The sequence below is a fragment of the Nyctereutes procyonoides genome, unplaced genomic scaffold (assembly GCF_905146905.1).
Source record: "Nyctereutes procyonoides isolate TBG_1078 unplaced genomic scaffold, NYPRO_anot_genome, whole genome shotgun sequence".
NCBI lineage: Eukaryota > Metazoa > Chordata > Mammalia > Carnivora > Canidae > Nyctereutes > Nyctereutes procyonoides.
In genome coordinates, this window is record NW_026575044.1 from 44,814,509 (window position 1) to 44,836,249 (window position 21,741).

General features: G+C 39.7%; 1 protein-coding gene across 18 annotated transcripts in view; it reads right to left on the reverse strand.

The window, feature by feature from the left end:
* Positions 1–3,111: 3,111 nt before the first annotated feature.
* The window catches only part of EPB41L3 (erythrocyte membrane protein band 4.1 like 3), a 141,477-nt gene continuing 122,847 nt past the window's right edge, over positions 3,112–21,741 (reverse strand). For 3 of the 18 annotated variants that reach the window (XM_055324018.1, XM_055324015.1, XM_055324033.1), the window contains 10 exons: positions 19,331–19,384; positions 16,581–16,616; positions 15,662–15,853; positions 8,284–8,406; positions 7,232–7,624; positions 6,321–6,452; positions 5,729–5,827; positions 5,217–5,297; positions 4,826–4,942; positions 3,112–3,642 (listed from right to left, as the gene is read on the reverse strand). In XM_055324018.1, coding sequence (XP_055179993.1) covers positions 4,832–4,942; positions 5,217–5,297; positions 5,729–5,827; positions 6,321–6,452; positions 7,232–7,624; positions 8,284–8,406; positions 15,662–15,853; positions 16,581–16,616; positions 19,331–19,384 — 1,221 coding nt within the window. In that variant the 3' untranslated portion in view covers positions 3,112–3,642; positions 4,826–4,831. Of the gene's footprint in view, positions 3,643–4,825; positions 4,943–5,216; positions 5,298–5,728; positions 5,828–6,320; positions 6,453–7,231; positions 7,625–8,283; positions 8,407–15,661; positions 15,854–16,326; positions 16,393–16,580; positions 16,617–19,330; positions 19,385–21,741 lie in introns of all 18 variants that reach the window. The other 15 variants (XM_055324016.1, XM_055324014.1, XM_055324021.1 and 12 more) reach the window with 11 other exon arrangements.

The following is a 21,741-nucleotide window of genomic DNA, read 5'->3' on the forward strand; positions in this document are numbered from 1 at the left end:
ACACAATATTGCATATTTGACAGTTGCTACAACAGTAAAATCTTAAAAGTTCACATCACAAGAAAAAAATTCTGTCACTATGTACAGTGATGGATGTTAACTACTTACATTTCACAATATATATAAACACTGAAGCATTAGGCTGTATACCTGAAACCAACATGTTATATGTCATTTATACTTCAATAAAAAAAAAGTACACACGGGTACAACTTGATGGATATAAACTAAACAGATTGGGTACAGTCAACCTTGGGAGGCTCCTGACCATTTTCATGTCAAAAAAGTGTTAATTTTTCTCCATTTAAAAAAATTCTCAAATTAAAAATATTTAATTCCAGTATAGTTAACATACAGTGTTAGTTTCAGCTGTACAATATAGTGATTCCACAATTCTATACATTACTCAGTGCTCATCATGTTACGTGAACTCTTAATCCACTTCACCTATTTCACCCATCCCCTCACCCATCTCCGTTCCGGTAACCACCAGTTTACCAGTTTAGTTTGTTCTCAATAGTTAAGAGTCTGGTTTTTTTTTGGTTTCTTTTTTTCTTTGTTAATTTCTTAAATTCCAAACATGCATGAAATCATACGGTATTTTTCTCTGATTTATTTCACTTAGCATTCTACTCTCTAACTCCATCTATGTTGCTGCAAATGGCAAGAATTCATTCTTTTTTTTATGGCTGAGTATTGTTTTATTATATATGTTATATTCCATTACATATAATTCCAATATATTCAATATATACATATGCACACATACCACATATTTATCCATTCATCTATCAATGGATACTTGGGCTGATTCCATAATTTGGCTATTACAAGTAATCCTGCAATAATCATAGAGGTGCATATATACTTTCAAATTAGTGTTTTTGTATTTTTGGGTAAATATCCAGTAATGTGATTACTGAGTCATAGGGTAGTTCTAATTTTTTTTGAGGACACTCCATACTGTTTTCCACAGTGGCTGCCCCAGTTTGCATTCCCACCAAGTGCATGAGGGCTCCTTTTTCTCCATATTCTTGCCAATACCTGTTGTTTCTTGTGTTGTTTCAGCCATTCTGACAGGTGTGCGGTAATATCTCATTGTAGTTTTGATTTGCATTTCCCTAATGATGCATGATGTTGAACATCTTTTCATGTGTCTGTTGGCCATCTGTTTTTCTTTTTTTTAGATTTTATTTATTTATTTATTTACTTATTTATTTATTTATGATGATGATGATGAGAGAGAGAAAGAGAGAGAGAGAGAGAGAGAGAGAGAGAGAGAGAGAGAGGCAGAGACACAGGCAGAGGGAGAAGCAGGCTTCATGCCAGGAGCCCGATGTGGGACTCGATCCCGGGACTCCAGGATCGCACCCTGGGGCGAAGGCAGGTGCTAAACCGCTGAGCCACCCAGGGATCCCCTCATCTGTAAGTCTTTAGAGAAGTGTCTGTTTGTATCTTCTGCCCATTTTCAAATTGGACTTTTGGGGTTTTTTTTGGTGTTGATTTGTATCATTTCTTTACATATTTCAAATACTAGGCCTTTTTCAGTTATGTCATTTAAAATATTTTCTCCCCATGAGTAGGCTGTGTTTTGGTTTTATCGATGGTTTCTTTCCCTATGCAGCTTTTTATTTTGACGTAGTCCCAATAGTTATTTTTGCTTTTTTGTTTCTCTTGCCTTAGGAGACATCTAGAAAAATGTTGCTACAGCCGATATCAGAGAGATTACTGCCTGTGCTCTCTTTTGGGTTTTTATGGTTTCCCACATTTAGGTCTTTAATCCATTTTGAGTTTATTTTTGTTCATGGTCTCAACACATTTTTTTTTTGATTGGCTTCAAACACAAAATGATTCTTCAGTACCTAAAATGAATATATAGTACTGATAGAACAGCAGATATCTTCTTCACAGATAAATGATAAGAATTTGTTCCCCCTACTGAGACCAAGATGTATGGTGAAATCTAATAATTCTCTGGAAAAAAATTTGTTTTTAAAATTAAGAGTTAAAAAAAAATCACAAGTTAGGTAAAGTGTGACATGGTGAATGCCAGCAAGTGCATTTAGGTGTCAGATTGGCCTGAAGGAGTTTGATGTCGATGAGCGGTGGGAACACACTGCATGGGTCCTTGTAGAATGCACCGGCTAATCTGTTCAGCTACGGAGCTGATGTGAGAGAGAGAGGTGTCTCTCTGGAAGATTAAAAGCACCCAGAAACACTGGGTTTATAGAACTTTTCTTAATAAAAAATCCTAACTTTGAAAGTGAGATTCTGTGGTAACCAGTTGTAATTTTTAAGGTCTTCCTAGGGAACCAAACATTTATGTGTATGTATTGTTTCCCATCTCTGATACCTTGAAGGGTCCATACACTCTGTCACCATAGACACATTTTTGTCCTGTAAAAAGACAAGCTCTATCCAATGCAGATAATGAAGTCTTTGATGTCTTGACAATGCTACCTCTTGGCTAAACACATACAATACTGAAATTATTACACATAGAGAATTAGAGTTTTAAATGCATTTACCATTTTTATTTCGCTATGCAGAAACATACATTCACCATGGGCTGTGTGATGCAGTTGACAGTGTAATGGAGAATATATCTTTTTGAAGGCTATTTATAACTAAACACTAAATAGTTTAATTACAGTGGAAATTCTGTACAATTTAAGGCTTGGCTCTTAACTAGATTGTAAATATGGACCAGATTAAAAATAAAACACTTTTTTTTTCAAGTAAAAGAAGAAAAATCAACTTAAAAACACAAGGAAAAAGAAAAGAAGAAAGAAAACAAAGCAACAGAAGCCCAACAGATTTTTCTGGAGTGAAATTTCATAATATTGTAAGCCAACAAAAACAGGTTTCTTCCCCCAAATAATGACAATTTACATATTTAGGACTTGTTAGGGAACTCTTGGAAGCTTTCCAGGTTGGACGCAGACCAAAGCGAACAAGGAAGAAATCACATTAATATGCTAAAATCAGTACTACCTTATAACGAATTAAATCAGATACACAAAGCAGGATTGTAAGCATTAAATATTTCCAGAGAAATCGAGAGTCGTTGCTGTTTACGAGTGAGAGTAATAAAACCAGGTGAAACAAGTACAAGATTCAAGTTGTTTACTGAATAAACTTGGGTTATTGGCACATCTAATCTGGGATAAACCTGACACATCGGACCTAGACAGCTTCTAGCATTTTAGGGTAATCTTCATTTGTCTGTAAACAAAAGATCTGTCACCTAAGAAATTGTGGTTTTGTTTAGACTTTAATAATAAACTATGAAAGGCATGAATTGTTTATGTGTTACATGAGATCACGGTTTATATTGTTGGTTATGAACGTGCAGATATAGCTGAAAACTTAGACACTTGGTGGAAATTAAAAATGCTACTCTTTTGTAATTTTATCGTTGCTTCATGCAATATCAGTTTCGTGATGCTGATTCGGATTGTTTTATTATGGGAAGATCTTTCTGCCAGTGTCTTTATTAATGGTCAAGGTCAGTTCTTCTGGATTGAAATTTTCCATGGGCAGATAGATACAAGTCAGTTGGGTTAGAAGAGGGAACTCCATATAGGCTCTGGTTTTCCTAATGGTTTGCATGACTGGATTCATGTGCAGGCTAAATTATTCCTGTAGAAAAGAGATTTGATTGGTTACTCAGTGGAAAACACCTGAGAGTTTTCCTCAGACTAAGGCCACACAAAAAAAGTATCTTGCAGGTTATCAAATGAACTTTTTGACAAGATACTGTAAAATACCAGCATAAGTCACTGATATGCATTCTTACGTAACTACATTAGCCAAGCAGCTGAAGCTCACCGAAGAAACCTTTTATTGCTATCTTCCAAATTATATTATTAAGTTGAGCATAATTAGTGACTTTTGTATTTTTTAGAGTCCACTATTCAATCTATATTCCCTAAATCAATGTTAGAGAACTTCCTTATTTCATTTATATGTGTAAAGCTTTTATGAGACTTTAATCACATAATCACATGTGCAAGTAGCTCAACTGTTGCATTCAGCATTCAAAGCCCTCTGGGGATGCTGGGTGGCTGTGAGTTCTCGCACGGCAGGGGAGTGTGCAAAACAAGTCTGTGCGCACTACAGAAGATGCTCATGATGCCAGCCAAACAGCCCTTGAAAAGGCATGCACACACTTTCCAGAGAAAAGCTGTAATACAAGACTGCATTTTTGCCTCCTCCTGAGACAAGACGCTATACAAAGAGGAAAAAAAAATCATCCCAAAGAATACAGAAAATATAAGACAACCAAAATGAAAGTGAGTGTCCAGGTTTGGAAACAAAGCAAAATGAGAGTGTAATCAGAAGCATAACCAAATACAGTCGCAAAGGAAGCTTACAATGAATGGGATAATGCTGTCGTCAAAAGGACAAATGGGCACACTTTATTTCCCCAGTACTTGGCATACACGAATTGTGCCTTTTAGGACAAAATGGCCTTAGTTCTGATTAGGGCACATGGCAAGTGAAATCAAATCTGACCCTCTGAATTTGGATAATGAAGGGTACAGGGCATGAGTGAAAAGGAAACATCAGCGAGACCATGCAAGCAAAGACTGCTTCTTTCTTGAGCCTTTAACTGGTGAATATGCCAAAATCCACAGTATGGAACCCCCAGATCTGAAACAAACCAGCACCCACAAAGCAATTTTCTGTCCCCTTGCTGAGCAGCCCTGCTGATGCCAGTGAGAGAAGAAGGAAGAGGAGGTGGCAGGGGAAGGACAGAGGGAAGTGCCCCATGCTACATGCCAGCCAAGGCCAAGCCTAGAGAATCAGTGTCGCCTCTTACCTGGGGTCAATCCTCTCCATCTTCCGGTGTGATCTCTGTCTCTTTATGGACCACTACTTTGGTCACTGACATGTCAGGGTGCTGCTCTTTGGCCTCTTTAATTGCCTGAGCCAGCGCCTATCCCCAGGAAATCACAGAAGGGCAAAGACAAAAAGGAGGTGGAACATGCATGATCAGTAGCAAGGTGGAGACTTATGAGCTAGATTTATATATGTAATTTACAAATGAGGTACAAGGACCGCAAAAGGAGTTGTACATTGCATATTGAAAATTCAATTCAGAAAACTGTTCAGACCGCATGATGGACTAGAAGAACAACACTGGGAAGAGTAGGGCTGACCAGTGTATGTCTGTTCCTCTGCCAGGGTATTTACGGCCTCATGCACACTACCTGGTCATGGTCGATGTCCGCATCTCCTGTGATGACTATCCGCTTCTCAATTCTCGTCTCGGAGATGCCTCCTTTCACAGTCTGCAAGGGACAGACAAGTGTTACAAACTGACCCGCTTGGAGGAACAATCATCATTCAGTGGGGGAAATGGCAGAAAATGCTAGCAGAGCTTTAACTGACAGCATTCGATAAGAAATGAATTCGTTGAAACACTTCTTTGGCAATTACTCAAAATCATTAATTCCAGAAGCGAAGCTAGAATAGAGTCCTTCGGGCGTGGCTGGCCCGTGTTTCTGGAACTCCTACCACATGCTGAGGACTGGAGTTCCGTGTTAGGCAAGCAAAGGGTGTCAGGATGCATACCCCTAAACAGAAAGGAGCGTGTAAGAGCACACACCCCGTAAGCAGAGTGGGCCTGAAAGCTCCAAGGCGCCTATCTGGGCGTCCTGATATTCACTAAACTCTTCGTCTGTGCGGCCCAACTGGGATGGTCTCTTCCCAGTCCACTTACTTTGGTGATGTGGGTGGTGGTCGTGGTACTGGTGGTTTCAGACGTGATCGTCTGCGCGCTCATTAGCACGCCTGGTTCCAAATCTGCACCAGCGTCAACCTATGAAAGCAGGGAACAGACACTGCACTCAGATCCCTACGTCACTTAGGTCAGGGCATCACGATGATTCAGTTACCTACCCCCATAGCCGCGTTGTCCAATCAGCACATGGGAGCCATGGCCTTGGGGACAGGCTCGCCCAAACACAGCCAAGGTTAATCATCTTTAAAAACTGGGCCTTGCGAAATAGGAGTAGTGTCTGCTCGAGCTACCTCATAGCCTCATAGACGAGGCTTCCTCATCTATGGCTGGGGAAATAGGTCCCTGAGCCTCGTTCTACCTCTTGAGATATACGAAGACCAGTGTAAGTCACCTGATGCTTCGTCAGCAGTAATAAAGTTATAATTATTACCATTATCACTCTTGACAGACACAGTTTGGCTGCTGTGTCCTCTGAGTCTCACGAATTAAATGTCATGGGGTCAAACTTTAATGCAGTGAGCCACAGAGAGGGGCAAAGTGCCAGGGCTTTGACCTTCATGCACAGTCTTACCTGTGACGATTCATACGTTATCGTTTTTGTTTCTGTGTGAACTACCGGCACTTCCTTGGTAGAAATTTCTAGCTTTACTCCTCCTGGTGAAACACTGCCAAAACTGAGGCTCTCTGTCTTCACGGTTGATGACTGTACCAATGGGAAGCAGGTAGAGTGGCTATTTAATAGTTTGCACAAAGACATGATTTTGGCTTTTTCCTCCCCTCTTGGTGGGTATGTATGAGTACAGGTTAGTATGTAGTAAATGGTTAGGTGTAACGTGGGGAGGGTTAGTTGAGGAATGTCTTTCAGAATTCCAGAGAGTTTTTCACATGGGATGTTCCAGGTAAAGGAAAGCATTTTGAAGGAAATGTTTAAAAAACTATTTTTTATGTTGCCTTTTCTGTCTTGCCTAATAGATCAAAAATAATCAATTCGCCTTTTATTTAATAACTTCTTAGAAAGAAGGAACAGATTTTAAGACATTAGCCACCCCTCACTCCATATACTTTAGGAATCTCAGTAAAAGAGATAAAGAACAAAGTTCTGGCATTTGGTACCTGGGCGAGCATGGTTTTTGGGCCTTCTGGATAAGTATCCTGATCAAAAATAAATTTATCTAATTTTCTACTATCTTGGCTGGCCACACATTCCCCAGGTTTACTGCCAATAATTACAGTGAAGGTAGAAACCATTTCCTGGAACCACACATAATTAATAATCATTAAATACATTTGCATGTGAACCCAAAGATGGAAACCAGCATGGAGGCCCTGTCGCCGTGCAAGAGGGGGAATAAGAGGAGAAACAAATTGCACTTGGAAAAGGTAGAAAATTAAACTTAGTTCCACCTTTACGCTTAACGAGATTTTGGGGAGTCATATGTCAGTTTTATGTTGGTGCTGAAAGTAACGTCAACTACTAGTTACCTCAAAATGAGGTTTCTGTTCCCGAGTTTCAGGAACGTGGATTGTTGTACTCTGCTCCTCCTCTGGCTCGTGGGAAGCAGTAGCTGTCTCTTCCTGTTCGAGGACAGCTTTATCGGCCACCTGCCCCTTCTCCTCCTTAGCCCCCTCCGGCAGAGCAGAGCCCTCCTTCCCTTTCAAGCCAGAAGCATCAGCAGATGCTGCCTGTGTCGCAGCATCCATGTCATCTCCAGCCACGTAAGAAGCATCCCCACTCGCATGCACATTCATCACATGTCTTTCCTCCACCAGCACGGTTTCCTGCACAACCTTCTCGGTGCTAAGTGGCTGGGGGCTCGGTGCTAAGTGGCTTGTTTCTGTCTCCGTCTTGCTGGACTCCGTCTTGGTTTCTGTTTTCTGCATGGGAGAGGATTGGGGTGTCAGTGTGGCTTTCCATACACCAAAGGTCACAAAGCCAAAATAAAAACAAAAGCAGCCACTCACCAGGACACCTAAAGCCAGTGTCAAGTGCTTATAATCAGAAACGCTTACAGAAAATATAAATTAGCTTTCATTCCTCCCACCAGAATCTCGGAGGCGCGTCCTCTGCCCCAACACACACACACACACACACACACACACACACACACACACACACACACACACAAGCCTGTGCTGCTATGTCGGGATATCTGCAGATGAAACAGGATGCGGCATAAAACGCAAAGAAAACAAAACAAAATGAAAGCACTGTAGCATTTTCCCAGATTCTGGCAGCTTTCTGAGACCTAATGGATGACATAAGATGCTTAAAAAATTAAATGCTATTAAGATTTTTCAACATGACTGCTTTTTGAATATCTGAAGTATGTTCTAGTGATGCAAATAAAGGCATATCACAGCTATGCCAAGCAGGCACAAAGGAAAACACCTGAAGATACCTCTCAGGTGTTTAAGGCCTTAAAGCCACTTGGATGCAAAACATGCATGCACACACACGTGCACACACACCAAAGAGGCATAAAGAAAGGCAAATAGGCAGAGTCAGGAACACCAAAGAGGGAGCAATTGGCCACCTGAACCCAGCTTTGAGAAGTAGAAGTAACCCCTCCTATGAATTCTGTTGGTTTCCTTGCAGACTCTAACAAACTGAAGATTTCAGAGCCATCCATGAGCTTTTCAGAAGACGACTGTTTAGTCTGAGTGAACAAAGAAACGGACAGTCAAACACAGAGACAGGAACAGACGGGTATAGTCACATTCACAGCTGCTTAGACAAAACTGTATGGGAGGAAGGCGGGAGGAGGCAGGAGGGAATCTACCATACAGATTTTGGAAACAGAAAAGAATGGGAAATAAAATAGCAACTTGAGGTGACCATGAGCTCTGGTTTGGTAAAGCAGAGAGAGTTATTAGGATGTGGGTGGTGCCGGCATAAGCAGGTCATTTCCCCTTCATTGCAAGCCCCAGGCAGCACTACCACATCTCGGGATCGGGGAGCTGGAAATAAAACGGAAAGTGTTTTTAATGCTTACACTGGACTGCGCTATCCATCTAACCATGAAAAAAAATGAAAAAGCTAGGGTTGGTGGCTCTCAACATAAAGCCAAATAGCGAGAGGAACAGAAAAGTTTAGGGTGGAAGGGCACTGCCTCAAAAAAAGGTCATGCTGGACTCTGACACGGTGGCCCAAACGAAAGGCACTGGTTACCACAACTCGGGACGTGGCCGACTCGGTAACGTAATGAGCAGTGGCCACGGTGACAGCCGGTTCCTGGGAGTATCTCCACTCAGACAGGCTCTTCCTCCTGGGACCAAAGAGCCCCACTTTCAAGACCTCGCCCTCCGCTGGCTCCATCCTGGCGAGACGCGTGCTGTCCAGGCCCGCGAGGGGCCCCGTGGCCCGGCCCGACCCTGGGGCTTTCTGCACATCTTCTTCCTCAGGGCTGGGCCGCCGGGACTCGGCTTCCCTGATGGGAGCCAGGGATTCGGACAGTTTCCGTTTGGGGGTGTGGACCTCGGGTGCTCTTTTGGGCTTCTCATCAGGGGCGGCGTCCAGGACCTCGAAATCGGCCGTGGGTGGAAAGCCTTTCATGGGCTCCGCCAAGCCTCTCTCTGTTTTCTGGAAGGCTTCTGGACTGCAGGGCGGCATCCCCTTCTCCCCCTCCTTGGCTTTCCCAGTCATGGTAACGATCTTTCCCGATACGGTGTCGTAGGACTTTCCTAGAGTGTATATTTTCTGTTTGCTTTCTCCTTTCAACTGCATTTCCCGGGCCCAGTCATCGAAGCTCTGCATTTCAATGGCACCGGATCTTAACAGATCGGCGGGGATGTCACCGGTTCTACTGCTCACCGTCACGACCTTGTAAGTCACAATCTTTTTCGAATCACCATCAACTACCTCAGTGGGTACTTTGTCTACAATAACCCAATCCTCTGTGCCCTATATTTGAAATATAAAAGCTAAATTAGACATTCTGATGGTCTCATTTCTAAAATAAGAATCATCTAAGAAAACCAGGGCAAAAGCTACACTGTGATGTGACTGCACGGGGCTGGTGTTAATATCTAAGAATTATGCTTGCAAATCTCTTCCTGTCTGTAATTTATAAACTCTGACATTCTACTTGGCATACAGTCTGCACGTGGAGCTGCCATTTCAGATTTCTTGAAACAGGACCCTACCTTGGTGGTAAAGTTTTGCAAGAATATATTTGACCTTATGCTAAACTCTCTGATCATTTTAGATTTCAAGATTAAATGACGTGACTGAAGTTGTTGTACAAGTCATGTAGCTTGTATTGACACAAAAAGACGGTTCCTGGGTAACTGTAATACCACACTTCACTTCTTATCTGCTGTTTTCACAAAGAACTTGCCAGCATCCATCCCATTAAGTTTCTGTGAATAAATACCATTTTTCATGTTTGTAAATCAGACTTCCTTAAATAGGATGATCAAATGCACTACAGCACTTACTATCCAATAAACAGTGAGTGTGCCTATAATCCAGGCCCTGCAGGGAAGTGCCTCCTACGGCTGGGGCATTGTTGGAGACTCTTAGAAATAGGTCATGGTGGTCTGTATCGTGTTCCAATCTTATAAGTGAAGTTCATTGTCTGAGCAGTTTTTTTTTGCCACTTTCCTTAGTCTTACTTCCAATATAGCAGAAGAAATCAAAGTTAAGAAAGTTCTATTTGAGAAGGCTAAAAGGCTGAGACCAGGCAGCGGACTAGTCTAACAGATCACGGAGGGAAGACAAATCAAAACCAGGGGCAGATGAGCACCTTGATTTACATTTTAAACTACAGTGTTTTTCTACTTTCATATTTATCTTGGTCTAAGCATTTGAATCTAGAAACATGTGCGCCTTAAGAACAAACGTTAGAGAGCAGTCTACACGCTGGTGCTGGATTAAATGAAATGAACTGAAAAATAACCTCTAAGGTCGATGGGACAGTTTTCTGGAAAATGATTTGATGAGAGGTAACCACAGAGGCCGCAGAATCTCCTTCCTGCATTTTCTTTATCAGACTCGGCTAGTAGGAAAACCAATAAAAGTTCAGAACTTTCACAATCAGTCAAGGTCATCTAAATTAGTACCACTCTATAGGGAAAGCAGAGAGTAAAGAGTCCAATAATATTGTTAGAAAGCATAATCATCGTGGTTCAATGACCATACACAGATATAATCACCAAGGAGCAAGAGCCATAAAGGAATGATGGCTAACTGGTAACTAAAATAGTAATAAAGCTCCCTCTTCCCCTCCCCAGAATCTAAGCAAAAATGAAATACCTACCTTATTCGGAAGCAAGATAAAATTACAAAAGAAAATAAAAACTAAAGACATTTTCATGACACTGAAATCTGAAGAGCGATTCCCTTCTGGGAAATTCCTTTATGTTTGTTTTTTACCTGAGACTCAAGGAATGGAGAGCTTCCTTGCTGCAAAAATATAACTTTTTCAGAAATTTCTCTTTCTTCATTGGTCTGTTTGAATAAAGGGGGTTGGGTTGGAGAGGAGGAAGCAGACAGTTTCCAGAAAAGGCAAGTTAGGAAGACAGTTCTTTTACTGTGTCTTACATATAATAGTCATTCATCTTTTTCTGAAGAAGTAAATGATTGTTTATGAATTTGAAAAATGGTCCGAAACTTTCTCAACGTTTAATCATTTCCCCAAAGTAACAGATTATTTCCTGAAGCTCCAGTGTTTGACTCACACCTTTGCCACTTCTACCAACAGAAAACATGCAAGAGCAATAGAAAGAGCTCCCTGACATTAGCACAGTGTCTAGGCTAGTCATCTGCAAAACTGGAGAAGTGAGTAGTAAAAGAAGTTGTTAAGATTAAAAAAAATTAAGTGAGAAAAAGATCCTCACTCCTACATTTGACAAATAGTTGATTGCATTCCCTGCTGAAGCGCTGGCTTAATCCCGGGCAAGGAGATGCACAAGGGCCATTGCATCAGCTACTGGTTTGAGTAAACTCAGTTGGACCTTGATTGATTCCTTTATTATTCCACAAGGTATATTCAAAATTTATAGCTTTATTTGAACTTTTATTAAGATGGCAAATAACTTTAAAAAAGTCAATTTCAAAATATCTTAGTGAAAAATTAAGTGCTTCAAATCATGCCTTAACATGTACCATTAAGAAACGTTGAAGTAAATAAATATGACACATTAGCAACTAGCTTCTTCCTTTTATCTTTTTATTATTTCCTTTAGTATTAAATAGGAATAATTCAAGGGGCCATATACTAGCCACTAAGCCGATCCCTGTGCCGAGAGTATAGCTCCATAGAGTAATGACAGAAAGGGTTATTTCATCTAAAAAATCCTAATAGCTCAAAGTTTAAAAAAAAAAAAAAGAAAGCTCAAAGTTTCTAGAACAGAGCTTTTAAAATAAGTTCTATTGTAAACAATGTAATTTACTGAGAGTTATTTACTATTCCTATGTGTGTACAAATCAATCAGGACGACCTCTAATAGTCTACCTATAAGAGTTTGTAAGGGGACATCTAGAATATTCCCCCTGAAGGTCTTACTGGCAAATTTTGATAACATCAATCTCCTATCCCCCTTTTTCAGTTAGGAACAAGAAAGATATTTCTGAAGGGTAAAAAGCAACAACCCTGTCCTGTCCCATTTTGGAGCAAGGTGTTGGAAAGACAAAATGTACCATGTGGGATCATTAAATATGGATTTTTGTTTTGTTTTGTTTTACTCTCAAATGTGGCCTTTTTGTCACAGAGGAATAAGAAACAGGAAGGAAAGGTCAAAATTGTAGGTACTTTTCAGAATACCACTGGTAGGCCTCTAATTATAATCACTGAGCTAAAGATTATTCCTAGGATGAAAGTCTAAAAAAAACAAAAACAAAAACAAAAAACAAAAAAACAAACCAATAGCAGGAAAAGTGTTTTTTGTTTTTGTTTTTTTTTTGCATATCCTGTTATCTGACATCAAGTAATTTCAAAATTGTCTTTGTCTATAATGAAAGTACCAACACTGTTTGTATTCCGAACTGTGTATGTCCAGTGCGAGAAAAGGGTCACATAAGGGATAGAGCTTAAAATCCTATAGTCAACCTCAGTGCAGTTAGTTTAGCTAAAGATAAGTGATGAGATGCTGATAACTAAAGAAAAGCTGATAATCGGTATGTTTACTTTTGTTGCAGGTTAGAACAGAGTCAGCTGTATACCCCTAAACACTTTTAGTGACTTAAACATTCATTGCTATGTCATAATTAGGAAACAAGGCCCTTACTGACCTGCAAATGTACAGAGGTATTACTCTCTCTCAGAGGAGCAGGGATTTGTGCAGAGCCATGGCCCTTGTTTCTCCTTGGGCCAGGGGTTCTCAAGCTGCACTGTGCATTAGAATTACGTGGAGAGCTTTTAAATAACAGTACTCTGTGGGGCTGCAGATCAGACTAATTAAATCAGTCTCTGATTAATAGATCCCAGGCATCAGTATTTTTAAACTTCTGGTAGATAATTTTAGTATGCACCTAGAGTCGCACCCCAAGGCTTGGATGGAAAGTCACAGAAGTCAGATTCGGAGAATGAAGAGAACTCTCCCTATCCAGAAAGAGATGATCATGGTGAATGTTTTTTTCCCCCCTAATTCGAGGCCCAGGCAAGATCTGCCTATCAAGAGTAGAGCTGGACTAGAAAGCATACAAATGCACAAATAGAGTTGATTCCAGATATTCATGGTAATTATGTTCAATAGAATCACCATGAACATGAGTTTGTGAATAATGAACCATTGATTTTATGGGAAACATATGGTTAAGGCCTCTGTGAGCCTCTGGTCATGGTATTGTCATCAACTGTTCAATACCTACCCTTGTTCTGTATGTGTTTTTGTTTAAAGACTCCTTATTTAATACATATTACTTATCCGTTAACATTGAACTCATGGCCAGCAGCACTATGACTTATTCCTGATGAGACTTCTCTAACATATCTTCCCAAAAAGCATATCACAGTGCTCTTGCGCTGAGCAACACTAGCTAGCACTTCGGCACTCTGTGTGTGGGTTATTTGAAACAGCAGAATCACCCATGGACACACAAAACCATAGCACTAAATAGGCACAAAAAGCACATGTGTTCATAGTACGGGGACTCAACAGGAAGGCAGAGCACTGCCTTGTTCAACCAAAGCTGGGAACGTGCACGGTTGAGACTCAAAGTTTTCCCCACTCTGTGTCTGTCTGTGGACAACTGTGAAAGTGCCATTAATACTGAGTTTAGGGTTACAGTGAATTTCAGCGAGTAGATGAATGTGCAAATATGGAATCTGTGATGGAAGAAGATCAGCTGTGCTAAGCTTATGTACTGTAAAACTACCACCTATGTTAAAAAAGAGGATGATACTGACACTGTACAAGTGCTAGTGGGTATTTCATTTTGGTTGGGATTTGGAAACTTTACCTATTCAAGTGACCAGGAGGGAATGTACTTCTAACATGGACTAATAAGCCTAGGTGGATCGTAAAAGCCTGTTGTGGGAAATATTTGTGGAGACATACGCGGAGCCCTTCACGTACCACACATCTATCCTTCCTGTTTGGTGGGCCCTGCCCTGTATGTGGATTTGTCTATGCTCCAAAGTTAATGAGGAGATGTTTTGGGGCATCCTTGCAACTTATGTGCTATTAAATCACTATTTGAAAGTTGAAACCACTGGCAATAAAATTCACACTTTATAGTAAACATACATAGTATTTTTAGAATATAATCACCACTACCAGCTACTGTAGATTACTCAAGTAATCTGAATGAAACTGATGTGCATCAGTACAGGAATATTTTGGCAACAGTACTTTTCATTTATTCTGCATAAAAGGGCCCCTTTCAAAGTAATTCAAATGGATATACACCTTGTCACTTTTGATGGATAGCTTTTAAGGGAAGTTTAGAAAATGATCAAAATGAGTGTAAGTAGATTTTTTTTTTTTTCACTACAAGGACCTAAGCATTGCATGTAGACGACCACTTAACGGATTTTTCTCCCATAGAGGCTGAAGTTTTTATTTTCTTCTGTCTCAGCTTTCTGGACAACGATGTTACAATAAAGGGAACTTGATAATAAAGAAGTTAATCAGTATAATGCTAGAAAGATCCGTTTATTAAAAAACTAGTTCTTTTGAAAGACAGATAAAGCAAGAGGATGTTGAATAGTTGACAGATGGGCACCACTGCCATTTGTGGGTCCCACAGTGGGAGCCCTGAAATAGTATCAGCTGAATCCTCACTGTCTGGCTGTACATTTCAAGAGAGCTTTTCAATATGGAACAGTCTTACTTGAAGAGACATTCCGGCCTCTACTTTATTAAAAATCAAAAACTGATTATAAATCGGTTAAAATAACCAGTTGCTTCTATTTTAAAAAATCAGTTAAAAATCAAAATCAAATCAAACGCTAGTTCTACCAGTAAAAAACACTGGTTTCTCAGAGTGAAACATAACCTGAAATTCTGTCAACTTCAGATCAGTGTTTAGTCAAACATTAGACAATCTCTCTACGCCTCATCTTGCAACTGATGAGAAACATTCGTGGGTTTTCAGGGCATTTCTGAATGCGGCAGAAAAACCGTTTTCAGAAAAAGTGTCAGTTCATTAAGACAATATCTCCATTTCTCCCAGCTGTGAAATCTAGGTTTGTGGTTAGAATAAACCAATTTGCATGCACTGTAGTTTCCCTGGGCCTCCTTGTTCACTCCCAGCACCCTGTGATGTGTCTGCTCATCCCTCACCCGCCACATCATTTTACTCTGCAGCTTTGCTTTGGAGGCCTAAGTATGTGAGTTCAGGTTATACGCAGACAGGCGGCAAGACGGTCTACTCAGAAGCTTGCCAACTGCGTTCCCCAGGGGCAGGCCTTGTAGAGGAGTGATGCTAGTGAACAGAAGATGATGGCAACCCAATGCCCGAATACCGACCTCTTCAGGTACAAGTGGTTCGATCATGGGCGCGTCCTCCTGCCTGGCGGCTAGTCGCACTGGGGAAGTAGAAAGCCTCTTTTCCCATTCATTCGTGATGGCAGTGTCTGTGGAGGTTTCTAAAAAGGTTCTTTTCAGCTCACTAATATTGGTTTGGTGTTTCATCAGGTCATCTTGAGTTTTATCTAGCTCCTATATTCAGAACATAAAGAATCCAACAGTCAATGTTTTACATTTGCCTTCCTATCTGCGTTTTTTTTTTTTTTTTTCTAAAGTAATGTCAATCTCATTAGTACTCAAAATAAAAGGAATCTGATCAGGGCTCATGACACTACTACAAGCACTTTGGTGAAAATGTGATATTTCTAAGGAAGAGAGAAGAAAAAAAATCTAGTTCACACAAGCAGAAAAATCAAAAGAGTTTTTAAAGGCAAACTATAGAGTGTAATTCACATGTAACAAGAAATTAAAACAAATACAGGAAAAAGGATCTATATCTAGGAGAAGGAAGGAATCAGAAAGGAATCAAAGTAGGCTAAGAAGGTATCCCCACTTATTCACAGGTGAGAGCACACAGTTCATGCACCATCGTATGAGCCCACAGGTATGCCACTAACAGAAATGCCAACACACACAAACATGCACTGGTATATACCAATACCAACCTCTAACATAAGATTACTATGTTTGACATACACATTTTCACCCTTTATTCGCTTAATCAGACTATTCTGAAAAAAGTGGAGAAGAAAGGGAAAGGTAAGGGACACAGTAGTCACGGGAACAAATGCCATCCTCCACACTGCACCGACAACACGGGTAACCGCCTACGGAGCATGCTGGAAGGCTGGGACACCGTAGACGAACAATGACTTATCACACACTGGTTTTGGTTTTTGTTTTATTTTTAATTTTCTACCTGTGCCTTGAGCTCTGCATCTTCCTCCTGGTCCGACTGCCAGCATCAAGAAAGAGTGGGAAATAAAGTCTTACCATGTAATTGACTCTATGATCGAAGAACTATGCTCTATAGAAACTTGCACTAGTTTGCTCTTGTTTGAATATGGATGTCATTTCTTTCCTATATGCAAGCCACCACATTCTCACACATAAATTACGATGCTTATGAAGAAGACAGGGGTAAAAGATTCCCTGCTCGGTGAGTCTCTGACACTTTAACCTGGAGACTTCTAAGTGCCGATGAGCACACACACATACGTGGGAGGGGACAGCCAGCACTTGGCAGGCCGGCCTTAATGAACACTAGAAATGGTTCAGGAAGTGTGGGGAGCCACACCCAAACTACAATCCACAAGAGTGGTTATGATTACCCAATAATGAGGGCTCCCTTAGGATCTGTAAGTCTTTATAACCCTATGAGGTTATAGCTATTATCCCCAATTTATAGGTCAGAGAACCGAGGCTCAAAGAATTTAACATAGAGGGTCCCACATTTAAGAATTTCTTGGAACCTTGAATTAGAACCTATAGACTTAGAAATAAATTTGGGAAGGGAGGAGGTTGATATAAGTTAAGAAAGTTAAAAAAAAAAAAAAAAGGATCAACTACCATCAACATTACCAGCATTTCTTTAAAATGTAGACAGGATCACTGTTGAGTTTTTAAAAAATACAACAGATTTATCTAAAAGCCACTTCATTATATTTGTTTTTCTAATTTCAAGGATCTGTTTAGCCCTTGGACTGGTATCTGAGTACCACCAACTAGGTAACTAGGCCAAGCCTCATTTGCAGGCAGTAGTAAAGCTGCATGTCTTGCCAGGGGTACTCGGACCCAGGTCCACAGAGGAGGATCACAGTGTAATTACAGGTGAGAAGAGGGAGACACCTGAGCAGGTGGCCTGCAACCAATTAGTCTTTCTTGGCCCCAGCACATTTCACCTGGCACTACTATGGTCCTGGCTCCCGAGAGGAGAGAAGGGCAAGTATTTAAAAAGTGTGAGAGTGCACAGGTAACTCTAACTCTGGCAACACACTAATTCTTAAGTGTGTGGTGCGCTCACAGCTCTTTTATTTTTAAGCTTCATAATTACCTATGTTGCATGTACACGTTTGCATGCTTCAAACATTATATAGCGTCCTTTAAAACTGGTATAGAAATTTAGAGTATTATTAAAATATTCTGCATTTACAGCACACATTAAGATTCTGATGAAGCTTACTGAATTAACGTGTAGCTACATGTAACTATTAATTGTTATAAAATCAAGATGTGGGATCCCTGGGTGGCGCAGCGGTTTGGCGCCTGCCTTTGGCCCAGGGCGCGATCCTGGAGACCCAGGATCGAATCCCATATCGGGCTCCCGGTGCATGGAGCCTGCTTCTCCCTCTGCCTGTGTCTCTGCCTCTCTCTCTCTCTCTGTGACTATCATAAAATAAAAAAATAAAAAAAAAATTAAACTTGATTTAAAAAAAATCAAGATGTAATTTTGTTATAATCTGGCACAGAAAATTATTAACTTGTAATAAATTTATATGTAATTGCTTAAAAGAATCTGGATAGTTGTTTTATGATATTATTTTTTAGAATTTCTTTTTAAGTACTTTCTATGCCCAATGCAAGGCTTGAACTCACAACCCCAAGATCAGGAGTCAGAGTGGCATGTTCTACTGACTGAGCCAGCCAGGTGCCCCTACAATATTATTACGACTAACATATATATTTTTTCAATGAAAAATTGTGATTTCCAGACTTTGAATTGTACTCTGGTATTTCCCAAGGATGAAATTCAATAAAATTCCATTTTAAAAAGTATTTCTGGAGATATTTTCAATTAAGTATTATACAGATACTATTTACATTTTTAGTTCTGAATGTCTTACTAGAAGACTGTTCTAACTGGATGATGTAAAAAACAACTTAGAGTAAATACTATCACAAAGTAAAAAACAAATTCTGTGAGGACTTTAGGAATGTCTTGACTTCCATTACCATAGATACAGTTTTTACTGAAATTTTAGCTATCGGTAGAGAATATTTGAAAAACAACATAGGCGCACACGTTTATTTATCCTTATTAAGGATAAATGATAGCATAGTATTTTTCCTATCACTGTTCAATGTGATAGCATTTTTTTTTAAATAGAGTACTAATTTGCTAATTTTTTCTTCCTTAGAGAATTCATTTCTTTTGAGTGACCTAGGTTATGTTCATCCAGTCTACAAACAGGAGTTAAAAGATGTATTATTATTTTAATTATTATTTGGGATCTAAAATATATCTAGTAAATAAGCTAATTAAATTGTGACCCTCCTCTTCACTTATCACGGCTATTATACATAAACAGCTTCTCATTTGGGAAAGGGGAATATGTATGTATTTTTAAGTATTATTGGTTTAGCCAAAGGTTCTCAAGATGTGATCCTAACATCCCTGGGAACTTGCTAGAAATGCACATTCTGGAGTCCCATCCCAGACCTTCTTTTGCAGGAGAAATAGGAGGAAGGGACTCTGCAGAGGATTCTGAGGTACGCCAGAATTTGAGAACCCCTGGCCTAGGCAATAGAATATATTTCTTGCCTCCTTTCAGAGTTAGAATTGATCTCTACTCTATCGAAGCTAATCTTCAAAGGCCCTGAATGCAGAGCCATGCTCATGAGGTGCTTGCGCTGGGCTGGCGACTAGCCGCCCGCAGTGATGGTACCAACCTCAGTAGCAGTGGTTTCCCCGTCGGCCGCGGTGTCCGTGCGCTCACTGTCGGTCTATTGATCACAGGAGTGACCAGGGTCCAGGAGGAAGGCAGGAATAAAAAACAAACCCATTCGGTCAAATAGGGCATGGCACAGGTCAAACAGCTCACTCTCTTTGTGATCTGTATCCTACTACCTTCCCACATGAATGCCAGGTTCAAGCAAAAGCAAAAGAAAGGCCAGAGCTAGGTTTCATCAGCAGAGCCACTCGGAGGAAGACCAGAGGCATGCAGCCTGCAGGAACCGCAGGAACTGCATTAGCCAAGCTGACTTGTCTGATTTCACGTCTCAGGAAAACCAAATTGTCATTCTTTCCCCCCACTTTTAACTAAAACCCCGAGAATGGTCTCTTAAAAATGTTTAATGCAAATAAAATTGATGTTTATATCTGTTTTTCTACTAATAAGTCACATTTGAAAGGTAAATTTAAATAAATTAAATTTAAATTAAAATGTAAATTTAAATAAAAAGCTACTATAACAGTCACTGGACTTTCAGCCCCTCATTTATATCATGTTGATAATTTACACTCATGTATGACCATCAGGCTGTCTGCATTACCTATTGATTATAAAAAGCACATGCCAGTGACTCACAGGCATATGTTTTACATGTGAAAAATATAACTCAGTTTTCAAGTAGCAACGTTAACTAGATTTGTTATAGACTAACTGTTGTATTTATTTTGCCCCACCCTCCAATATAAAGAAGTTTATAAAGGAAGTATTTAAACATCTCTTTCCAAAACAACCAAATGAAGCAAATTATAATAATAAAAAAATAGAGAAAGAGAGACATCTACTTGTAAACAAATAAAACAAAGCACAGCATTTGACAGAGCCTAAGTTTTTAAGGGAGAATTATAATAGTAATTTCAGGACTGGTTTTTAAGCTGTTTCATCGAGGTTTATGGTTTAAAACAAACTATTTTCTTTGGAGTACAACAGAACCATTGCCATTGAAAGTGGGACATTTGAATGCCATAATGTAATATTAACTGACTTTCCCTTCACAAATGTCAACTAATCATTACTAAAATTCCCTTGAGCAAAGGCACGCGATAAGTATTTTGAAAACAAAAATAAAAACTGGGGGCTGTAAGCATGTGAACCTGCCTCTTCAAATAATCTTTCAATCCTAACAAGGAATGTCAAGAAGGACAACTGGTTCATATCAACCTAACTCTGGCTGGGCTGATTTCTTGGTGCTATTCCAAATTTCCATTTTATATATTCCTAAAAGAGAATACATTAAAATTCACGTTTGGCATGTGTGCCTGAGGTGGCCAGCTATTTTCAATGGTTTGGTAAAGAATGCGTCCTGACACATTTTCATGACCTGACAGCCTTGGCAATACACCTGGTCGGGGGGAGGGGTGACTATTTCATTTTCTTATGAGGGTGTTAGCATGGCTTTCCCAACTAGTAGCCTAGGGAAAGGCCAATTTGACATAGGGGGAGAGAGACAAGTTATTGTTAAGGTATATGATAACCCAAAGAAACCTTATGCTTTCAAGAATAAATAGGAATGATCAGTGCTTGGCATACTAACTAGTTTTGTGAAAAACTTCCAAGGTGCTTGAAAGTATTTCTCCTCCTACATAATCACCCGTATGGTTTTAAAAACTATTAAAGCATTCTGGCTTTAGATCACAGTCGTGGTTGAGAGTGAGAGCTCTGATCTCAGACTAACATGAGCTCAAATCCTTGCTATTGAAGTTTCTGACACACTGGGCATGTTTCATGCTTTAATCCTCATTTCCTTTCAGTAAAATGGAGAAAAAGCAACAGCCCTAACGGTATCAGGTAATGGGACACTAAGTGCTTTCTATAAGGCCTGATGCATGCAGACCTGAAAGTGCCTATAACTGTAATATGTTACATTAATATATATTAGTATCACATTATAATATTACATAATTATTTTTTTTTGCTACATGAAAAAATAGCTTAGGCCATATCTTAACTCCCTTAAATTCTTACTGAGCATGTAGTTATTTAACAAATATAGTGCATGATCAATAAATCGTTGATAAATGAAGAAAGGCTGAATAAAGTAGCTTTTATAGCAACTGTTCTTTATATACTACAAGTAAACAAAACTATGAAATGTCTAACATGTCACAGACTATCATATGAGTCTATATTTTCACAACTTAAAATGTTAAAAATTGGTTGATTCATTTTTTTCCCTCCAAATTCGAATCTTTTTTGTATCACAAAAAAATTCCTTACGAGCTGACACACAAATACATTCTATGGTATGGGGAGCTAAATTCAGCTTATGTTTCTTGATAAATGATTTAACATTCTGTGCCCCTTATGTGACCATTCTTGAAGGTACAAAGGAAAAAAAAAAGAGTGGTCAAC